Here is a 24957-nt window from a genome sequence, read left to right as displayed (position 1 = left end):
TGGAGACTTCAATGGAGTCAGCCAGCTGAGTCCTCCCGTCATCGCTCAACAACTCATCGCACCTCCATGTTGCCATTAACTCTGCGGGATCAGTCCAACTGCCATCAGTCTAAACACCTATACCACTACTACTACTACTACTACTACTACTACTACTGCTGCTACTACTACTACTACTACTACTACTACTACTACTACTACTACTACTACTACTACTACTACTACTACTAATAATAATAATAATGATAACAATAACGACATTTATTCAAGAATCTGAATGAATGTCACTTAGAGTAGTTTTGGAAAAGACTGGAGAGTTGCTTTTGATTTCAGTGTGATAGGGAGAAAATTTCACAAAAAGGCGACAGCAACTCTGAAAGATCTGGAGCAAAAAGTCTTTAACTTCGATGTTGGTACTTGCAGCTCTAATTGTTGATTTGACCTTCGGAAGATCATAGTGCCTTGTGAGATCTTGAAGGTATTGAGGGGCTGTTCTGTGTACTGGTTGATATGCAAATGATAGGAGCTTGAAATCAGTTCTTTCATGAACTTGCAGCCAATGTAGAGACTTCAGAACTAGCATAATGTGATATCTTCCTTTAGTCCAGGAGATGATTCTTGCAGCAGTGTTTTGGATTTTCTGCAGCCTGTATTCTAGTCTTGTACTTGGCATTTCTATTATAAATGCTTGTCATATTGAAATAATATTTTAGTGTCTTTATATATTTATTAAGTGTGATACATTCCCGAGAATAACCAGTCTATTCAACTGTTTTATTCTATTGATAACTCAATGGGACAACTTTAAGTTGTCCTCTGCGATATATCATATTACCCTAAGTGGACCAATATAAATACTGTTTGAGGATAGTAATAGGCAAAGAACATAAACCTATACCCGATAGATATTACAGTGTATGTGCACTCATTACCGAAGTTTTTAATCCTCATTGTTCTAGTATCACACTGACTGAGTCAAATGGAACACTGACTGTAAACAGTGGACACAATAGTATAAAACTTGCTGGTGAATTAGCAAATACACTTTGGACCCAACACAAACAAGAATGGAGATAGATTACCCAATTTAGTTCCCTATCAAGAGCTGTGCAACCATCTTGACCAGATTAGTACAACAGATAATATCCAACATGAAACTCCTATGAAAAATACTATGGTTGGAGAACATGATCTTTCGGAGCCCCTTTAGTACAACAACTTCTCGTGAGGATGATCTCTGTCTCAAAGACAAGCAACCAGATTGTGAGAATCCGTCGGATGCGAACTCGCCACCTTCGGATTGTGAGCTCGACAGCGAACGGACTGAGCTACGTCCACACTGTGAAACTTAGTGCAAATATACCTAGTCATGCCTACACCGTTACGGAACTGAAGGAAAAGGGTCAAATAGGTTACGGGTAGGCATGGTGTCTCGTGACTTTAGTCTATGGACATTTACTAGTGATCCTGAAGCCATTGGCACACTTGTCCCATTCCATTATCTACAAGATACCGAGTGGTGAGGAATGAGCCGATATGGTGTAAATTGAAAACAGCTCTTGGCGTCAGGCATCAGATGTTGAACTTGTGGGTAATGCATGGATGACATGGTATTTAATGATTTTTGTGACACGAAAGTGTGGTAGGAAACACTGTAAGGATTATATGGCTAATTGTAAAGGACGAGGATGAGTCCGCTTTTGAATCAGTACTAAATAAATGTAGCGGGTGAAAGTGGCTTGTGTGGCTTCCAGGACAGTTTCCAGTAGCCTAAATATGCGACACTAAATCATTGCATCCTTTTTTTCTCGACGTTTTTGTTTGAAGAATATTAGGAGCAGCTATAGAATCTATAACAGCCACTAAACGGGTACCTAACCCTAATGATCGTAAAGCTTTGGTTGATAGAACGTAAAGGGGATCCCAAGGCTAAGGATAGAGTCGGGGTAATCTTATATCCACTAAACGGGTACCTAACCCAAATGATCGTAAAGGGGTGATTGATATGAAAGTTCAGTGCCAGTATAATATATCTAAGAATCTGCATTCCCGTGCATAATAATAAAAAATTAATGAATCGAAAAAATAATATATGTATAATACCCGGTAGTTCCCATTTAGCCACTTGAATTACAAAAAATATGAAATAACAAATATATTTAAAATAAAAGTGCTTTCATAAACTACCACTTGCTATTAAATGTGCTGCTGCAGGTTATATTTAGTAAACAATTATTGAAAACTCTCAACATCGCTGGGCGTATTCAATAACATTGCGTGTGGAAATGATAGATCACTGGGAGGAGCCTATGCATACTTGATGACTTACTGGCAACAAAATACTACAAATTACGTCATAGGGTATTGACGTGTTTGAAAAGTTTTTGGTAATGTATTCTAAAGGTAGGCCAATCGTTCTCATCTCTGTAGCATAAGAAGTTTAGGCAAGGCATTATTACAAAACTCAAAGTTTCTGTATTAGATTATAAACATCCACCTGTACATATAGGATATTTGAGTGTGTCACTCCGTATTATAAATAATTGTTGAAGCCTAAGGTCCTGGAATGCAACTTAAACAATGTAATACAATTGCACTTTCTGATCTTCGAGACACTGAAGGATTTGATATACCTGGTATTCAAGAAAAGTTACATGCTTTACACTTGCAAAATGGTGTATACAAGCCGAAAGGAATCCTACTACTGGTGCGGCACCTAATCTAGGGGACTTCAATGATGTTGAGGTTAGAAACCCAGTAATAACAACTAGTACAATCTTACCCACCCTGATGATGATAAATCTGGCTACTAAATATCTCCATTTGTCCACCATATGTAATGACGAAAAGTAAGCCACATCATTTAAATAAAATAATGAACAGCGGGATTATACTTGGGGCTTATAGTCCATCAGAAAGTACAAGTGTTTTCGTTGCTCCACTACTTGAGAAACCAGGCCACATGTTAATGATTCGCCTAGCATTAAAAAATATCAGCTTAAATTTGGTTCGATGATGTATTAAATAATTTGAAGTCTTTAGCTGGAAGCTCTACACTTTATATTGAAGTCTTGCTTGGGGATGCACCAGAAGTTATCCTCAAAGCCTTAACTGAGCCAAAAGACATGAAAAGATAAAGATATTAATGCCTTATAATATACAATTATCATGGAACTGTTCTGGGTGAACAATACCTTCCAAATGGCGTGCTGGTTTCTGTGATGACCAAAATGTACTTGTACTTCTCTGGTGTTGTTGGCAGGGGACCGAGAATGTCAACGTGCCATCGGGTGAAGACCTCTTCTACAGGTAGTGGATGAAGTGGTGCCTTCTTGCCATGGTAGTGCCTCTTGGTCTGTTGACATACCTCACATGTCTGGACATAAGTAGCAATATCGCTGTACATTTTGGGCCAGTAGTACTTAGGTCTCATGGTGTTGTGCATCCTTTCTTTCCCATGGTGGCAACCTCCAAACTCTGAGTCATGGTAGGATTGCAGGACTTGATTCCTGAGGGTTCTTGGGACTGCCAGCTGTTTAATGAACTTGTCAGCATGGCCTTTCTGTCTTTGTGGAACGAATCTGTATAGGATGCCTTCATCAATTTAAAAAGTATAGGCTTCAATAAGAATCTTTTGGCGATCCTTTTCATCTTGCGGAAGGACATCCTCCTCTTTGTAGTCAAAGATTTGGATGAAATCTGGACAAATCCTTTGTAGGTGACATAAATTTGGATGTTCTTTTATACTTACTTCAACCAATGTGTCTTGGGTAACATCAGCATTTGTAGCATGTAATGCTGCGACAACATTAACTGGTACTCACCACTGGTACTGGTACTGGTACTGGTGACTGACCAATGTGTTGTCTGTGTGTCTGATTCTAAGTGATTGACAATAGGTGTGCAAATATCCTCAGTCTGAGTTGTCTGTGTGACCTGTGTGGATGAATGTGTGTGTGGCAAGATTGTGGTACTGCTAGTTGATTTGCTTTGCTGAGTTGAAGTTACTGAGAAGACTGTTTTCTCAGCATCTTCTTCTGTCTGATCATTACAGTTAATATTTTCCTCATATTCCCTACATGAGAGAGCATCGGCATTCCCATTGGCTTTGCCGCTGCGGTGAACAATGTCAAAAGTGTAGGCAGAAAGTTCCAAAGACCATCGCCCTAACCTACCTGTGGCATCCTTGATGGATTTCAGCCATTTCAATGCTATATGATCAGTGTAGACTGTGAATTTGGAATTTGCAAGGTATGGACGAAAGGATCTAATGGCTTCAACTAGAGCTAAGCATTCTTTTTCTGTAATGCTCCAGTTCTTTTCGCTGCCATGAAGAGCTCTACCACCAAAAGCTATTGGATGTTCATTATTTTTCTCATCTTTTTGATTCAAAACAAAACCTATGCTCATATCACTGGCATCAGTTGCGAGAAGAAATTCTTTGTCAAAATTTGGATAAGCCAGAACAGGTGTATTACTCATAGCATGTTTGAGTGTGTTGAATGCCTGATCACACTCAAGTGACCATTGGAACTTTGGTTTCTTTCCTACTTCTGACTCTGAATGCTTCTTTAGCAAGGCATTCAGTGGAAGCGCTATGTGAGCATAATTTTTCACATACTTCCTGTAGAAGTTTGTGAGACCTAAGTGGGAGCGAATCTGCTTTTGTGATTTGGGCACTGGAAAGGTTCTAATTGCTTCAATCACCTCCACATGATAAAACACGACCCAGAAAAGAAACTTTGTCCGTTGCAAAATTGCATTTTGATGGCTTTAGTGTTAATTTTGCCTGTTTCAGATAGTAAAATACTTGCTCCACATGTTGGAGATGCTCTTCAAAGTTTTTGCTGTAAATTATCAAGTCATCAATGTAAATCAGCGCAACCTTAAAAAGCAATTTTCTTAGCACTTTGCTCATGAGCTGTTGAAAACAAAGTGGAGAATTTGTCAAACCTTGGGGTAAACATTTGAACTGATAAAGGCCTTGATGGGTGACAAAAGCAGTTTTATGCTTTGAATCTTCATGTAATGGCACTTGGAAGAAGCCATTAGCAAGGTCTAAAGTTGAGAAGATCTTAGCTTGGGCATTGGCGATGTGATCAACAACATCATCAAAAACAGGAAGAGGCCATGACATTGGTAAAGTGACAGAATTCAACTTTCTGTAGTCACAAACAAATCTATATGAGCCATCACGTTTCTAAACTAGGATAATGGGAGCTGAATACATAGAAGTAGACTCCTCGATCAAATCATACTTCAGAAAATCATCTATAAGTTCTTCGGTGACTTTTTGGAGATGAGGAGATTGGCGATATGGTCTACTCTTAACGGGTGGGTGGTTGCCAGTGTCAATGATATTTTGGTGCATGTCAGTCTTTCCTAAATCTGCAAGACTTGTTGAAAACATGTTTCTATTTTGTCCCAAAAATCTAAGTAGTCTGTGTCGTGAGTCTGTGTCTGGAGTCAGTTGTGTATTGTTCAAATCAAATCCTAACTCTTGTGCAATTTTAACATAATCCCTGTTGTCATTGTCTCTCTTCTCATTGTCAGTGTTAACAGTTCTTATGAATGGTTGGTCAGAGTCAATTTCAAAAACAGAGTCTTTGTCAATGTAACTAAATTTGCCTACAACTGTACCCTTGTCAAGAACCTTTTCTTCTTGGGAGGGATTCATAAGCCTAAATGTAGCAGTTTTGCTTTTCACTTTGGAAAGCATTCTACCACCTGCTACTTCAGAATGAGCAGTGAGGGAAGCAATGGGTTCAATGAGGATGAGGGAATCCTCTATGGTCTCTGATAGTCTAACCTTGAAATGAATTTCACTCTGAGGGGGATGTAAATCTGATCTATTGTTTTTGCTAATCCACTAATCTCTTGCACTGAATTGGCTATGAAATTGATATATTGCCTATCTGAGGTGCTGTTGTTAAGTATCAAGGAATGACAGCTATAATCTAAGACTGCATCATTGTCATCAAGGAAGTTTTCACCTAGTATCACTGCCTCTGGAAGTGTAGGCAGAATATGGAATCTTTGAGAAAATTCCTGATCCTCAATGACAAAATCTAACACAACTGAACCTAACACTTTATGCAATTCGCCGCCAACACCTTTTACCTGTGGAAAGGGTGAGTTTCCAAGAGTAAGGTTTTCAAAAGCTGTGCTCAGAAAAGCAGACAAAATACAAGAAATGGATACCCCTGTATCTACTAAACAATTTGTTGTTTTTGTGCCAAATTTTGCCTGAATTACACTTTTGGCAAGGGGCGTAACTAAAGACACTGTTGGAATTTCACTTTCAAAGTTACTTTTTATACCAGACTCCATATTTGCCATGACACCTATTAGTATGTACCGTACTTAATTAAAGAAAGACATGTAATCAACAATGTAATGCTCTACTTACAATATTTGAAGACTTTTTCTTCCTTTGTTGGTGTCTTTGGAGGAGTTGTTTGTCTTTAATCCAGTGTTGAGGTCAGAGGTAGATGCAGCTTGCTTGTTATTCCATCAGATGATCACGGTTGGACATGTCCTCCAATGGGTTCTTGTAGCTGGTTGAAGTTAGTTCCTGGGCTCCGTGGTTCTGAAAACGATGATTCTCCGCCAAATTATCATGGAACTGTTCTGGGTGAACAATACCTTCCAAATGGTGTGCTGGTTAGTCAGCAAAGAGCTGGAGTCACAGGAGACTAATCACAATTTTATTTACAAGAACAATTAACAATGAGCAAGTTACAATATCTTAGAAAATAAGTGAGGGGGCCACAGAGAGTCGGTACAACACTCTGGGCTGTGGGAGAGAGGTCTGCTTGGTAAGAGAGTCAAACCCCTTCTCTGCTCAAACTTTGCTACCGTATGTATTTAACAAAAATTTGAACAATAAAAAGGAATATGATTGGTTGATACACGATTGGTTGTGCCCTATGCTAAATGAATGGCTAGACAGAGAGGAATACTTAATCCTGTTAATCCTGTTGGACTGGCACTAATCTTGTTGACATATTTACTGGATGCTTTGGAAAGAGATTATCCCTTAAAATCGCAGAAGTAAGCTTAAACCTACCCATCTCCAAATCAGAAATTAAAAGTGTTAACAAACATAAAATCACAAAAAAATGGCATAACCTATATCAAAACTCAAATAGCCAAATCAAAAAGGTTCTCAAAAAACCCCTAACCAAACCAAAAATTCTACATCCATCCAAAAAAATTGACAGAGTAATTACTAAACTCCAAACAGGACATACCAACCTAAATAACCACCTCAAAATAATAAGAAAACATGCAACAGGAACCTGCCCACATTGCAAACAACAAGAAACCCCAGAACACGCACTCATACACTGCACCCACTACCTAACACACCGAACTACACTACAAACCACCCTAAATCTAAATAAGGCTCTTACTCTAGAAGCAATCCTAAACCCACAAAATAAAATAGAAAAATTCAAAGCCTTAGGCGTATACTTAATCAAAACAGGACTAATAAATCGCATTTAAAACCCCAATAAACTACCAAAACCAGACCACATAATCAAACTAACAAACTTCCATACTCAGGTCTCTTAGTTCGTCCCCCAAACCCTCTTGGCATTTTTTTCAAAATTTCCAAAATTCTATATAAGCAACCACTAAAACACCCCTACAACTTTTTCCCCTTTTCGGAAACACATTAAATGGCTTGGCCGGGCCCATGTGCGAAATACGCTGCAGTCGGAAAGCGCACATAAATTCTCCAATATAAGTAAGTAAGTAAGTAAGAGATTATGGTGTCACTATAGACAAGGTTGTGTTGGGGCTAATCCTTAATGAGTCTAAATTGCTGAATGTTATTATCCCCCGCCGCGCGAAAGCGCGAAGCGGGGGATATAGTATTCACGACCGTCCGTACGTACGTCCGTACGTCCGTACGTCCGTCCGTACGTCCGTCCGTACGTCCCACCTGTTTGTTGCCGCGATATCTCAAGAACTAAACACTGGATTGTCTTCATATTTGGACCTATGGTGTATATACAGACTCCGCAGACACCAGTCGGTTTTGGTGACCTTGATCCCATTTTCAAGGTCACAGCAGACAAATCTGCTTTTAGAGTTGGAAAACGGTGTTGCCGCAATATCTCAAGAACTAAACACTGGATTGTCTTCATATTTGGAACTATGGTGTATATACAGACTCCGCAGACACCAGTCGGTTTTGGTGACCTTGATCCCATTTTCAAGGTCACAGCAGACAAATCTGCTTTTAGAGTTGGAAAACGGTGTTGCCGCGATATCTCAAGAACTAAACACTGGATTGTCTTCATATTTGGAACTATGGTGTATATACAGACTCCGCAGACACCAGTCGGTTTTGGTGACCTTGATCCCATTTTAAAGGTCACAGCAGGCAAATCTGCTTTTGGAGTTGGAAAACGGTGTTGCCGCAATATCTCGAGAACTAATCACTGGATTGTCTTCATATTTGGAACTATGGTGTATATACAGACACCGCAGACACCAGTCGGTTTTGGTGACCTTGACCCCATTGTCAAGGTCACAGCAGGCAAATCTGCTTTTGGAGTTAGAAAACGGTGTTGCCGCGATATCTCAAGAACAAATCGCTGGATTGTCTTCATATTTGGAACTATAGTGTATATACAGACTCCGCAGACACCTGTCGGTTTTGGTGACCTTGATCCCATTTTCAAGGTCACAGCAGACAAATCTGCTTTTAGAGTTGGAAAACGGTGTTGCCGCGATATCTCAAGAACTAAACACTGGATTGTCTTCATATTTGGAACTATGGTGTATATACAGACTCCGCAGACACCAGTCGGTTTTGGTGACCTTGATCCCATTTTCAAGGTCACAGCAGACAAATCTGCTTTTAGAGTTGGAAAACGGTGTTGCCGCGATATCTCAAGAACTAAACACTGGATTGTCTTCATATTTGGAACTATGGTGTATATACAGACTCCGCAGACACCAGTCGGTTTTGGTGACCTTGATCCCATTTTAAAGGTCACAGCAGGCAAATCTGCTTTTAGAGTTGGAAAACGGTGTTGCCGCGATATCTCAAGAACTAAACACTGGATTGTCTTCATATTTGGAACTATGGTGTATATACAGACACCGCAGACACCAGTCGGTTTTGGTGACCTTGACCCCATTGTCAAGGTCACAGCAGGCAAATCTGCTTTTGGAGTTAGAAAACGGTGTTGCCACAATATCTCAAGAACTAATCGCTGGATTGTCTTCATATTTGGTACTATGGTGTACAGGCGGGGGATATTTCGTCACTCTGTGACAAATACTTGTTCTAATATAGGTGATGACAGATTTACTTAAATAAAATAGTTCCAGGTAATCTATAAGACTATGTAGACATATCTTTTGTCTGGGAGATGGGATCTTGATACCTTAGGCTAGCATTTATCTAAAAGCTTCCTAAACAATCGTAAAATAACCGTGGGTATAGACCAAACACTATCGGTCCAATGTCCCCTAGAAAATGGCACTCCCCAGGGCAGTATCCTCAGCCCCACCCTCTTCAATATAATGATAAACGATCTATTCGAGGGCCTATCCCCTAAAGTAAACACATCAAAATTCGCGGATGATGGAGCCATCTGGATCCGCACTAAAAGCATGAAAATGGTCCAAAATTTACTCCAAAAATCTCTTAATAAAATACAACAATGGGCTGACAAATGGGGCTTCTCCCTTAACTCAGAAAAAACAACAGGAATAGTATTCAAACATAAAAACATGAAACCCGCCTCCCCAATCCTGCACACACTACCTAACACATCGAACCGCATTACAAACCACCCTCAATCTAAACAAGGCTCTCACTCTAGAAGCAATACTAGACCCACAAAATAAACTAGAAAACTTCAAGGCCTTAGGCGTATTCTTAATAAAAACGGAACTAATAAAACGCATCTAAAAACACAATAACCTACCAAATCAAAATCACATAAACACACAAACACCCACCATACCCAGTTCCCTTAGTTCTCCTCCCCAACCCCATCGGCATCTACTCCAAATCTCAAAATTCCCAAATTCTATATAAGCAACCCCTAAAACCCCCCTCTTGGGTTGCACAGACCACTTTCGCCCCTTTCGGAAACACATTAAATGGCCTGGCCGGGCCCGTGTGCGAAATACGCCTCAGTCGGAAAGCGCACGTTAAATCACCAAAGTAAGTAAGTAAGTAAGTAAGTAAGTAAGTAAAAGCTTCAAATCTATGAAACTATGTAGACGTAACTCTTGTCTTATTGAATAGTATGTCTAGGAGATGCGCTCCCATTACCTTAAGCTAGCATCTGTCTAAAAAGGTATAACTGAAACTACTGATATTTTATATATGCATTTTTCCTGATGATAAGTATTACTTGCTAAACTATTATATGAAATGATGTATAAATATTACACCATGATAACTCCTAAATGCACTTGATGTGGATCTAATTATTGTAGGATAACTTAGTATAAATGTTACACCATGATACATTTAATAAGGTTGATTTATAGTCTCAAGACAGCGCCATTGGAACATTTAAAGACTCTTGTATAATATAGTGTTACACTTTATGGATTCATATCCTGCACTCGATGAAGTATCTGAAAAGATGGATACTGCTGATGGATTTCGTTTGCAACAAATAAGTGAAATTTAACAGCAGCTGGAGAAGGAGCGTGATTCTCAAATTGAGTTGTATAAAAAGTATCATAGAGCTGTGAATGCTCTTGATGGAGTTGACACTGCACTTTTAGTAACTAGCATGGGTCTTGGTGTAGCTCTTGTTGGTTTATTATCAACTAAAATCGCTGTACGTATCGTACTCGGTATGGAAGTAGCAGCTGGAGTCACTGGAGTGGCAGGAATAGCTCTTAAATTTATTTCTCGCCAGATGCAAAAGAAAGCATTAAAACATGATAGTATTTGTGTGCTTGCTGAAGCAAAGGTAAATGGCATTGAGCGTCATATCTCAGCAGCACTAGCTGATTGCAAGATATCTGAGGAAAAATTTCGTTTAGTGTTGTCAGAACTCACCAAACTCAACACAATGAAGCAAGAGATTCAATCAAACACTCGTAAGACAAGTGGCATTAATGAAGATGAAAAAAACCAAGTTCATAGAACAAACACACCAAGCATTCTGTGCCCAAACCAGAGATTAAGAATGAATTATTTCCTCTATTTAGAATGGCATCTTGATATGTGACAATTATTGGATGGTCATCACATGATTAATAAAACTTAAGACCCCCATGTAAGCATTTTAAGGAGCTGGACCTGGTCCAGATGGGGTGAGCCGGTACCCCCGTCATCTATAACTACTCATACTGTTGTATCTTCATAAGTATTTAAATAAGGGAAATACTTAAATTCCCAATTTTTCGCTCACTTGAAAATTGATTGCCCCTCTGAATGATTGCTTGTGAACCATTTCTTTTGTATTTTGTTAACCTCATTTTGTTAACTTAGGAGACATTCACTTTTTGCCTACATACAACTTAACAAATTGAAATGTTGTCAGTAAACTGTGTTTTCCCCAGATGAGCCGATTCCATCAGAACATAATCCAAGTAGGACATACTGTGTCCATGCTTGGCCAGGCAGATTGGCCCCCTGTTGACAAGATTTGCAGCTCTGTGCCCCGGCTTGCTGTCATGTGGAGAGACTACCAACACCTCATCAAATACAACAAGTACTTGGTGAGTACAATCATCTAGTTGCACTTTTGTGTAAATTGATCCAGTGATCTAAAAATTTAAGCAGCTGGTGACATTTCTATTACTCAATATTTTTAATATTGTTGTCATAACTTTTCTATTGAACAATTATCAGAATTTCATGCAGACAGAGATGTTGTTCATGTTTAGCTCACCTGACTGAGAGTCATATGAGCTTAAATCTTGACCTGCTTGTAAGGGACCACCTCCAAGGTCTAGTGGATAGAATGTCTGCACGGAGAGCGGAAGCTCGGGGGTTCAATCCCTAGATATTTCATACCAAAGAAGTTAAAAGATGGTACTTGCTTCCCTGCCACGCGCTTGTCATTAATGAGATACTGGTGAGCTCAGAGTCAGTATACTGCGTGCATCTACTCAGAAGCTACTGGACCAGTGAAGCAGAAACATTGCATGCTTCACATCACCAATGATGGCACCTTAATTTGTTCAAGAAATTTATGTTAAGATGTATGTTCTGTTTTTCTCTTCAAGTTTGACCGTGATCTGACCGTAACACTAAACACAGTGCTCCTACATTTTTCTTGCACAATAAACATCATCTCCCCATAAACCACTGGAACAATGAAGCTGAAACTTCACATGCTTCATCTCACCAATAATGACATCTTAATTTGTTCGAAAGGTTTGAATCTGATTTTCAATATTGGTATGACAGCCATTATTCAAATAACTGTTTATGGCCATTATTCAGTCAGGTTTTTTGTCAAAATGTAATGAAATCTGTTATAATTCTTACTTCTACCTCTATCTGCCATAAAGCCTGTATTTTGGCTTCAATCACACAAACTAAACTTTTCAGATTTTCAACAGACATCCTCTTCACTGTCAATTACTCACAATTAGTTGCCGCCAAGTAGTCTCGTAACTACCCATGCTGTGACGTCACAATGGTGGCCAGATCACTTTTTTCCTGTGTAAGCTAGAGTCAACACCTACTATAGTAGTAGTGACAATCTAGCACCTGGTAGTAGATCACATTAACCTAAGATTATTCTAATAAGATTGCTATAATAACGGACATATAAATAAATATATATTTAAAGTAATAGTGCTGCTGAAAGAGATTACACGCATGTGAGTACAGCTGGTGTTGGGTTTGTGAGGTCACCATGCAGTCTCCCATCACCCCCGGGTGTAAGAAGTATGGTCGATTTATGACCACGGAAGATCCTCATGTAAACAGCACGAAGTGCAGAGGGAAGACCTGCAAATTGGAGAAGAGATGTGAGAAATGCACTCACACATCCAAAGAGATATTCTCCAAGATGTCAGAGGCCAAGAGGAGAGGGGCGGCGAAGAAAAAGGTTTATAAGATCATCACTAAGAAATCAGTTTCTACTCTAGCACCTCCCTCTCCAGCAACCCAATCATCTCCTGCTCTCACCCTGAGCCTCATCAAACAACTTCTGAGAGAACAGCAGGAGATGATGAAAGACATGCTTGATGCTAAGCTGGCGGATATTGACGCTAAGATCACGACGGTAGCTCTGGCAAAGACTACCAGATCTTTGTCCATGGCCTACACAAGATCTTCTTGCTGAACCGCACGGCCAGCCAACGAAGCACGGCCAGGCCATGGGCCCAACATGGATCCACGTTACCAACCCATGGACCAGTCACAGCACGCTACCTGGCCAGCCACCACTAGACCAGAGAACAATAGTGTACAGGAACCACACGGTATCAAGGGACAGGCCATCCATAAGCAACCAGCTATACCAGCCAGATGGCATTCCATATGATGGATAAGCTGAAGATCTTTACCACCCTATGCCTACACTTCAGCCGCATGTGACAGAGGATTCACCACCCCAGATGCCGGAATACGGGGGATGTCATGCGCCTGCTCCATCTCAGCTAATCATCATATGTTACCTTGGCCCAGCTACGCGGGCAAAGTCGTAGACAAATCGAGGGATAGCATCCATAGACTCAAGCATGATGAACGTCTACCTCTTCCACCTATGAAACGGAAGTTATACAAGATGCACAATGCTATAATTCTGGAGTTTCAACACTTGAATGAAGATTGCTACAAATTACAATCCCGACATGAAGCTTACATTATCAGCATCATGTTTCAAGGACTAGCATCGGTTGCCAGATACTCCATGGATATCGTGGGGCTTAAATATAAATTGGTTCGCCGCCAGAATCAGACAGACCATACCACCACTACAGCCATCCTATGAAGGAATTGCGCCAGAAACACCCATGAATTTTAGGACCGATCAAGTCGGACTAATTTACAGCCTCCTTGACTCAACATCAAGATGCAGGAAGATTTACTACCATCCCAAGTCTGGACTTCCTCACAGTTACTGAGACTACAGCAAAAACAGCTCCTATCCCAAATTAGGTCAAGGGCCGTATCTAGCCAGACCAGGAAGTTCACTGATGTCGCAACCAATATCAGTGAGCAAAACTTTCAACGGGAAATGTGATAGATGAAGTGAAACAAGATACAGCAGAGCGTTTTCAGACTTCAACCATAGGCCTTGAGCTCATGAGTCATCACATTCTCACAAGCGACCATAAGGGACCATAAGGGACCATAAGTCATCTGTGCCCGGGTAGGATTTGTTCCAACTGAGTCAGGGATACCACAAGCGCCAGTCTTTTCAGGAATCATCAGCATTTCAAGAAACATCCTATCTTGAAATCTCAAGCCATCGGACGCAGATTTCATCTAGTCGGTGCCAAGCTAGCGGCAGCAGATCTGTTGGTCAGGAAGCTACTGAAGAAGCAAGCCATTCGGAGACCAGCAGAGACCAATAAGACCAAGGTTTTATTTATTCCTAGTTCCGAAGTAGTATACTACCAACATGAGAAGGAGAATCAACCTAAAAACACTCAACTGGGTCTTAGTTCACAACACCAGACCAGCCGTAATTTTTTTCATGGGGATCAACTTGCTCCTGCAACATCACAGTTCCTATTCAGAACTTGGACACACCACTGGTCTGCCTGGGAGGAGCTTGAAACCAGTCGATTCAATATACGAGATTACAGTTTACTTCGAAGGGAGAATTACATGTCACATGTCTAGACTGATTGTAAACATTTTCACCGTCAGGTCAACTGAATTAGTTGGATCCGTGCAGTATATTTGTACAGACTGACTTACATGATCGCTTATGCGTAACATTACAACCACTCGACCAGACGCCTGCCGCTCTACATCATGTAGCCGATTCATAACTACAGCAGACGTCCGATGCCTTCAGGCACGGTGAACGAGACACCACGCACCATCGTCCCCCGATATAACAACGGGAACGCTTATGCGAAGCCCAAGAGATGGAAATGATTCCTACGGTACAATCTTTCAGACCAAGTAATTTTTTATATTCAACCTGTCCTACATGATACATTGTTGATTTCTTCCCACGACTGCTCCTCGATACAGAATGGGTGTGCCTATATGTCTATCAAGGATTTGGCATTGGTTCGCTGACAACACATTTTCATGTTTTGTCATATCCCATAGATGCCACCGAAGGATACTCTTTCTATCCTGTAAGACCAACTCGAACAAGGATAACACAAAGGCTACTTTAGTAGGATGGATGAATGCCACAGTTGCACAAAGCAGTACTCAGGCTCAGAATTCAATGCCACGCCCCGGACCCTGCTCAGCTTACAAAATAAGAGCCCAAGCTATGAGTCTCACGACATGGACTACAGTTTCAGTAGAACAAGTAGTTTCCAGCTCTCAGTGGGCCTCACAAAACACCTTCACCAGCTTTTATTTCCGTGACGTACAGCTGGACCTACAAGGCATGTATTCCGTTGGTCCGGTGGTCACAGTGCAAACAACTATGGTCCAACAATAGTTTCACCCCTTCTATCGAAAAAAAGGGGTCGGGGGGGAGGGGGGGGGGGGGCGACACCAGCAGCATCAGAGGGTAAGTACACCCTTGATTACTCTGCTTATTAGGTGTAGGATGGATCAGAAGCACCTTACATGTCATCTGTCACCATTAACTGGAAGTGATGTCAGCACTGAAAATAGCTGAACAAAACCCTTCTAACCAGGAAATGACGTCTTTGGGGTAGAAATAGACCTAAAGAGAAGTCATTACCAAAAAGGAGAAGTGACATACGGAAGTGACATCAGAACCGGAAGTGACGTCAGAACTGACAGTGATGTCAGAACCAGAAGTGATGTAATTGCCGGTATTATAGGTCACTAATCCAGGTTTATTATGGTCAAAATCAGCAAATATAACGGTAAATCTAGTGATAATATCACATATTTGACTGATTATTGACATAGTTCCTGATTTTCAAGTCCTCAAGGGGAATTTCAGAGGAAATCTCAGTTGGATTAGAATCAGTACATTATGGTTTCCAGAAGAATTACCGAACAATAGTTATCATTGTTAATAATTCTAAGAATACTGCCTCTATTACATCCGAATTACTCCCTCCCACCTCCCCAATTCATCCTCCTCTAGTAGGAGATGAGGAAAAAAAGTGATATGGCCGCCATTGTGACATCACGTCGTGGGTAGTTACGAGACTACTTGGCGACAACTAATTGACAGTGAAGAGGATGTCTGTTGAAAATCTGAAAATTTATGTTAGTTTGATTGAAGTTTGTTCATAAAAAATATAAAAGGGACAGAGTTAAAACTTTGTGTAAAGTAGGGCTGGGAAGAGTCCAAATTTACTACCCATGTACCCAACTACTGTTTCCTAGTTCAGTCTTTAGCTCTCCTAACTGAATGTCAAGCAGGTTTGTGTTGTGGAGTGTTGTCTGATATCTGTCAGTCCGTTTATCTGGTTTTCTGTCATTCAATATATTTTACTTTACTGCAAGGATCCTTCTGTCTTTAATAAAACATTTCAAAATTACCATACTGAAACTATCATTTTTAGCCAGGGGTCCGGAAAATTTAAAATCCCAATCGGACATTTGCATTTAGGCCACGCCCCCTTCAAATAGCTTATTTTAGTACGACTTTTCACACACATTACAAGTTTACGTATTCATAATATGATGAATTATGAATTGTTTCAATTTAAATTGTTTAGTTCACCGGACAATTAATAACAAATAATATCATTTTAGATTTACATGGAAAACATACGTTTGTTTCTTTTATAATAACGATCTGTTAACGTAGTGAACGGTCTAATTAATATTCATGAGTTATATTCATGAGTCTGCTCAAGTGTACGCGTTGTAACATTTGGATCGAGACTATTATCCCATATTTGGTTATCAAGTGACCTCACGGGAATTTTTTTTTTTTAAACTAAAGATTTTTTTAAAAACAAGACAGATAATTTAATCACAAATACAAAAATATCGTTGATAGCAATAGTTATTTGAATACTTTTTTCATCTGTACTTATTTATTGACCATAAAAAAATTGGATATCGATCGTCCGAGAAAGCAAAATGGCGGTCAATCAAGATTCAATATACGACTAGCTACTGAAAACAATAAAATCTGCAAATCCTCATTGTATGTCAACCAAGTGAAAGTCGTTAGCCACGACTTACAAAATGATCGTCCAGACTTTGAGGGTTTGGCAGATCCGCTCGACTGATCTGCATCGGTCGACTGGCTGTCGTCACGCTTTCGCTTCTTGTCTGAGGTTACGTATCGTAGCATTGTGAGGATAATGAGGTACATCGATGATGCAAGGTATTAATGTACAGTTGTAACACCTTTCATTCAAATTAACAAGATGTTCTCAGTAATTAATCCTCGATTAATCAGTGTCAACTCAGTTTATTGCCTATTACAGTGATTGACCGATTGGACTATCGTGTAGGTACGATGTATTTACAGCAATCAAAACAAACAAAGCTTGTCAGTGTAGTTAATCTTCATTGTGTTGCAACTGCAGACAGAAACTGCTCAGTCCTAACTGTTGATCATGTCCGGTCAAAATTTAAGAATGTCCGGACAATACTTTTTAAAATGTCCGGTAAGCAATATTTTAAAACGGACATTTGAGATTCCCAATCGGACATGTCCGGCGCATATGACGGTTTCCGGACCCCTGTTTTTAGCTCACCTGACTAATATTTTGTGTCAATTGTCCAACATATCTGTATACTAGGTGTAGATAGCTTTACCAATTAGGTGAATCACAAGAACAGCCTGGTTCAGCACTTGGCACACTTACTTTGAAGCTTTGTAACAAAGTTCCTCTCAGTAAAAAATCATTGCCTGCAATCTAATCTGTAAGGTTATTGATGATTTCACACAATAAGATGGACGTGATTGGAAGGAGCTCTGAAAAATTGATCTGAAGATCCAACAAAACCAAAAGCATCATTGACTATTCATGGTAAATACAACCCTTAAAGTGTTCAATACTACCGTCTAACATGATTAATGCAGATATTTTTTACTTATCCTGCATTACTCCTTAATGCATATTACTGCTTGTTCTTGACAGAGAAAAGAGCTGTGTGAGGGTCTTTGCTTGAAGAAGTTGCTCCAACTAGCTGAGAGGCCAGCCCATCACGCACCTTCCACGTGACCAAAGGAAGTGAGGTCACGGATCCTCACATTACTCTTGTCACTTGATGAGAGAAGACCTGTTTTTTCTCCTTGTAACATAAAACTGATTCAAACCCTCATGCGTTTGCTATCTGAGTTAATGTTTTTTTGTCTTTGTGTTGTGCCTACGGTTTGTATTTTGTACATTCTATGTTTGATAAACATGTGCATAACTTTATTGGACACTTACTGGCGTTTTCTCAAAAGAAAACATAAGGCCAGGTGTCTTGTTGCTGCAAGTAGCCATCTTGAATATTTTGCGTAGCCAGCAGCTACTGAATTGGTTTGTGTTCTATATTCCTTGCTTGGTACCCCACGATTGGCGTATCCTCGCAAGTATTGTTTTTGTTTTTTTACACTGCCTTGTTGCAGATATCATGCTCTCCTGCTCAAAGTGCCAGCGTAATATGTCGGCGTGGGATCCTCACCCCCTGTGCCTTAATTGTATATCTCAATGCCTCCAAGGTCACCGATGTAAAGACTGTTTCCCACAGCTTTCAGACAGTACCTCCGTGTGTGTAATAAACACAGAACACAGCAGGCCAGGAAACACCGGCGCACGATGTCAGACCACTCCGAGGTTTCGAGGACAACCCCAACAGAATTGACCATCTAACTGCCGTCGTATCCTACCTCCAACGACTGGTGGAACAGATGTGCTCCCACATGCGCGCAGCTCTGATCGAACTCACTACCACTGGTCCGGCTCTGACCTTTTTAATGGACAGGTATCCCAGACACACGCCCAGGTCTCAGCCCCTCGCCAGCTCTCAAGGCCCTAGCCAGAGTGTCGCAGCCAGACTTAGCTAAGGCGTCCCAGTCTGGCTCCTACCAACCACGACACAACACTCTCCGGACTCGGGGCCGGGGCTCAATCTCAACCTCTCGGGGCAGAGGCAAGCCCTCAGGCTCATACCAGTCCCGTCGCGGCTACCCCAAGAGGGGTAACGCCAACCGCAGGGACCTCCAGTGAACCGCCGGACAGGCACGACTGGGACCTCCCACCCCCAGCCATCCAAGTTGTCGACGCCCCAGTAGGTGGGAGACTGACTCACTTTTGGCGGAATTGGGAGATCCTTGGGGACCCATACATCACCAACATCATCCAACACGGGTACAAGCTGTTGCTTATAGACGACCCACCACTGACGTCGTCACCCATAGTGGACACATGCCCCCAACCCAACAGCAGCTTCTGAGCCGGAACATCCCAGCGCTGCTATACAAGAAAGCTATAGAGGTTGTACATGCCCCAGCCATAACACCGGGCTTCTATTCACTTGTCTTCCTGGTCCCCAAGAAGGACTCGGACAAGCACAGGATGATCCACAACCTCGCCGCCTTCAACAAACGCTACCTGGCGCGTCCACCTAACTTCAGGCTACTGCGATCCCGGATCCAGGCTCAGGAGGCGCTTATCACCCTGGATATCGAATTACGCCTACCTACATGTCCCTAAACATCCCGACAACCAGAAATTCCTCTGCTTCACCTTCATGGGAGTCCATTATCAATGGCCAATCCTCCCGTTTGGAATTTCTTCGGCCCCGTGGCTATTCACACGGCTTACCAAGCCGATAGCCTCGTCCCCCCATCGCCGGGACATCAATTTCGAGGCGTACATAGACGACTGTCTGCTGGACCATTGGGACCCTGTCACTCTACTCCGCCACAGGGACTTCACCCTTCGACTCCTATACCAGTTGGGCTGAAGATCAACCTCAGGAAGTCAGAGTTGACACCCTCCAAGCGCCTTCAGTTTATCGGGGGCCTCTTCCAGCAGACCTCGACCTCATCTCTGTACCCAGAGACCAGTGGGAGTGCATTCAGGCGCACCTGATTCCAGGTCTACACCTACCACGCATTCTACGTCAATGGCAAGTCCTCCTGGGCCTCCTAACCTCAGCGCAGGTCTTGACCTACAGAGGAAGGCTCCAACTGCGCCCAGTTCAGATGTTCCTGGCGCCCTACATCAGACGCCAGAACCCCTCCATATCCATCGTCCTCACGGATCATCTCAAGCAGCACCTCCAGTGGGGACGGTGGAATCGAAAGTCTTGGGCGGCATCTCCTTGACAGGGCTTACGACCTCTCTACACCTCTTCGTAGAAGCCCTCCTACAGGGATTGGGCGCACACCTGGAGGGACAGGTCGCCTCAGGGCTGTGGTCCGCCGATCAGCGCCTATGGCACATCAACAACCTCAAACTTGAAGCGTTTATCTTGGCCATCACTCACTGGAAGCAGGCGCTCAGACACGCCCGGCTCTCCATCTCGACAGACACCATCACTGTCGTATGGTGTCTCTGGAACCAAGGAACGACTCATTCGACTTTGCTCCTTCAACAGACGTTCCGATTGTTTCACCTGGTGGATCATCTGGGGATCCAGTTCCAGGTCCACCACATCCCGGGCTGTCAAAACATCCTAGCGGATGCCCAGTCTCGGCCAGGCAAAGTGGCTCCCATAGAGTGGAAACTTCACCCAGACGCCTTCACTCTTGTTTGTCGAGACCATGGTCTCCCCAACATAGACCTATTCGCCACCAGCCAGAACTACCAGATTCCGACATACATATCTCCGGTGCCTGATCCACTGGCTTGGGCAGTCGGTGCTTTCAGCGTCCTCTGGGAAGGACTAAAAGCGTACGTCCAGAAGATCAGTTGACACGGAACCTCGATCTGACTTTGGTCAGCGAGGGCTTTGTTCGTCAACCTCAGAGAGCTGTCCGACGTCAACCCCCTGCCACTCCCAGATTGGCCAAATCTGCTGATCCACCCTCACAGCAGAGAGCCACACCCAGGTCCAGAGAGGTGACATCTTCACGTCTGGTCCATTCACAGAGAGCTTTGAGCGCCAAGGGCTACTCGGCCAGAGAGGCTAAGGCCATCACAATGGCACATCGCCCAACCACCAAGAGCCTTTATGATGACAAGTGGCAATCCTTTGAGAGCTTTTGCAGGAGTAAGCACCAAGACCCCGCATCTGCATCGCCTCAATTCCTGGCCGAGTTCATGCTCCATCTGCGACACAAGCGTAAGCTCAAGGGCAGTACCATCATGATCTACCTTGTGGCGCTCAACTACATCCTGGCAGTTCCAAAAGATAGACGCATGACGAAAATCCCGGAACTCCAGGCACTGCTCCGCTCATTCAGACTGGAAGAACAAAGGGCGAAGTTCCGTACCCCGGCCTGGGACTTGAACGTCATTCTCACCTTGCTGAGAGACGCGCCTTTCGAGCCACTCAAAACGTCGTCATTCTACAATCTGACGAAAAAGACAGTCTTCTATCTGGCGCTCGCTACAGCAGCGTCAGTGAGCTACACGCCCTAGACGTCACACGGGTCCGTTTTGAGCAGGGGGCACACGGAGCTGTGCGTCTGGGCCTATGCTGGGACTTCATTGCAAAGAATCAGCTCCCAGGCCAGCCCGACAGATTGTTCCTCATCCCCCCCTGTCATCGATTGTGGGCACGGAAGACGAACTACAGCTTCGTACTGGTATCTCGCTAGCGGAAGTCAGCCGCAAGACGATCGCCCTCTGGCTACAAGCCATCATCCTCCAGGCCTATGAGGCCGCGAGATTGGACCCCCCCACGCTCTTACAACCCGCATGAGATCCGGGCGGTCGCCTCCACCATGGCGCTTCACAGCAACTGCTCTCTACGCGCCATCATGGAGGGATGTTTCTGGCGCTCCAACGCGGTCTTCTCCAGTCACTACCTGCGAGACGTCACTTTGGAGGACGTGCAAGGCACGCACAGCTTTGCTCCATTAGTAGTGGCCCAGCAGGTCACCACTACTACATGTCATTGAGCACGCCTCCAAGTCCAGAGCCGGCCTTTCGACCTCCCCTGGCATAAGCCCTGGACTAGAAGGTTTATGCCTCATTTGCGTACGGCTCGGTGCTCCAGTCTCGACCTAACCGAGCGTTATTGTCAGGCTGCGCAGTACCAGGACACAACGCATACCTGACTCTTCCCTTCCATGTAATGGTCATCCAGGCCGACCACAGCCGAAGACGGGTTGAGGGAATGGGAGGTTCCCACACATGGAGTGGTCACCCGATGCCGACCACACAGCCAAGGATTGGCTAGGGAACAGAGTCTGGAAATAACAGATGAAAGTCCACATCTGAAGGTATGCCCACCTCCGGTTCCGTCCGATAAAGATGCATTAAGGAGTAATGCAGGATAAGTAAAAAATCTTGTAAAATCCTAGATATTTTTTATATTTGTATGCTTATCCTGCATAACTGCATCTAAAGGGACCCGCCCATCGCAGATCTACCTCCCCACAATGCCATATGTTTCCTTTGGTCACGTGGGAGCTGCGTGATGGGCTGGCCTCTCAGCTAGTTGGAGCAACTTCTTCAAGCAAAGACCCTCATACAGCTCTTTTCTCTGTCAAGAACAAGCAGTAATATTGTAGCGGCCCAGACCCGAACTTCTGATAAACCTTGAAGTCTGGAGGAAACTGAGAGTCAAAACACTTCTTTTCAATGAATGATTAGTTTTTATTCATGTGGGTATAACAATGCCTTATATGGACAACACAATGCTTCCAAATAAGTAGATCCCTCTGAGTTTGAAGGTTTATTTGTAAGGACCAGTGTCAGGGCAAAATAATTATTGCCTGTAACTATAATGGTAGTTTACTGCTATAAATATATATAGATGGCTTCTTTATCTGAATAACTTTACAGTTACTAAGATAGCAATTTGTGTCTGTTTTCAAAAATGCAGTCTATTTATAGAAATGATTACGTAAGGACAAGGGGAACTTTTGGGCTGAATTATCTGCTCTTTGATTGAAACTGACCTTTAGACTGCCAAAGTCAGAATAACCTAGAATGGATCTCATCATATTTATAGGTGTGAGAAAATGGTCACATGTCTGTTTTTGACCAATCAAATTACGAGAAATTACGTCTCTTTACGTCCTTATTCCTTTGAGGGATCTACTTTCACAATGTAAAATCACTCAAATAAAGAGGAAGTCAAACCATCTCAGGAGGTAATTTGGTATAAAAATGAGTATTTATACCAATCAATTAATTCTGTCTAATTGATTCAGTAATTGCCTTCGAATATCACAAGATAAACAATTACGTCCTGCTACGTCGAAGCTACGTCCTTGCTGCCTGCCGAGAGGACATAATAACAACAAGCAACATCGACTGGGAATTACGATGGACAATTCAAAGAGGAAGATTACAAATGTCAGGAGGCATTTGGAATTTATCTGACACATTAGACGGTTAATAACACGAATTGGCCACTGGTATGCTTTGACAGAAGCACTGGATGTCATATTTATGAGAAACATGATCATAAATAGTGACGCTAAATACTGCACATGAATACATCAGCAAAGATTACATAGTTCCTGATGTCAGAATTAACAGTAACTGTAATACACGTCTTGACATATCATCAAATACGATTCTGGGTTCCTCTTGTAACCAGGAGTTGCACACCCGGTTATAATTATCTATAAATACGTAAATTAAATGCAAGTATATTGATGTACATGAATTATATATTACTATGAAATTGTTAACTTCACTATGAGATGAAATGACTAACGTTGTATACCTATATGTATGAGGAGCGCAGGTGGCGGCCAATTATATTTAATTAATTGGTTTTCCATAAAGGATGACAGGGTACACAGTACAGGGATCTCGGAGTCATGTAAAGAGTTAAGGTTGTCACGAGTCAGCCAAGATGATTAAGAGGTATTAGTGGGTAGCATTAAACTATACGAATTGTACAAGGGAGGGAACCAGTTCTTTTCTTGTAATTGGAAGCTAGATCATATATTAAAGACTTAATAGATAGGATAAACCTGAAGGTACGAGGTCAGAACCTCGGATAAGTCACAAAGAAGCTGGGTACTACTCAATCTTCATAACAGACTCACGTGTTGGTCAAACCTCGTGACGTCATAGTAATTTATCATTAGAAAAGTGTAAGGATAAAATGGGGTGGGAAATCATGATTCAGGGAGAACGGTTTGCGGGACGCAAGTAGCTAGGTCAGAGGTCACTGCGCTCCTAAGTAATTCAGATTGCTGCCAGTACGTTTGTGCGGTATCTGTCTTACATTCTCCAAACCAGTTTAAAATAAAACTTATCGTATCTTGAAACCAAGTCGTTGTGTTCCTGCTGTGGTGACTCCTGATTGCGAAGATCAAGAAAAAAGATCCAGGTTACAAGCTAGACAGATCACGAGCCGAAATTTTATGGTGCCGAGACCAGGATCTTGAAAAACAAATCTCCGGTCAGGAACACCCAGGAACAGAAATATAGAAGGGAATCTCTCAAGGTAAGTTTTGCCCTGAATGACGCAATTTGCTGCTAGTATATAGGGTAAAGATATAGTTACGAATAATTAAGTTAGGAAAAGATACAGACGTAAGAAAAAACTAAAGGAAGGTAGTTGATGGAAGTGGAATGAACTCCGAACTCAGGAATCCTACGTCAGAAGCCAATAAACTACATAGATTTGCAGCACAGGTCGGAATAGTGTGCAGATTTAGTGCGGAATTGATAGAAAACGATATAAGGGAGTGGGTACACTTGTCCCCGGTACTGCGGAATTGGATAGGAAGACAAAAAATCGAGGGTACGGAGAAAGAAGACAATTCTCCGAACCACTTACATAGCACCTAA

The 24957-nt window shown here is 42.3% G+C and overlaps 1 protein-coding gene across 3 annotated transcripts in view; it reads left to right on the top strand.

Annotated features, from left to right (window-relative positions):
• Window positions 1-24957, top strand: part of LOC124121063 — a 172986-nt gene that overhangs the window by 37187 nt on the left and 110842 nt on the right. For all 3 annotated transcript variants that reach the window (XM_048396524.1, XM_048396522.1, XM_048396523.1), the window contains exon 4: window positions 11557-11715. In XM_048396524.1, the coding sequence (XP_048252481.1) occupies window positions 11557-11715 (159 nt within the window). The remainder of the gene's footprint in view (window positions 1-11556; window positions 11716-24957) is intronic.

The sequence above is a fragment of the Haliotis rufescens genome, unplaced genomic scaffold (genome assembly GCF_023055435.1).
Source record: "Haliotis rufescens isolate VD_foot unplaced genomic scaffold, xgHalRufe1.0.p SCAF_1, whole genome shotgun sequence".
Classification (NCBI taxonomy): domain Eukaryota; kingdom Metazoa; phylum Mollusca; class Gastropoda; order Lepetellida; family Haliotidae; genus Haliotis; species Haliotis rufescens.
This window is presented reverse-complemented; position numbering and strand designations above follow the sequence as displayed.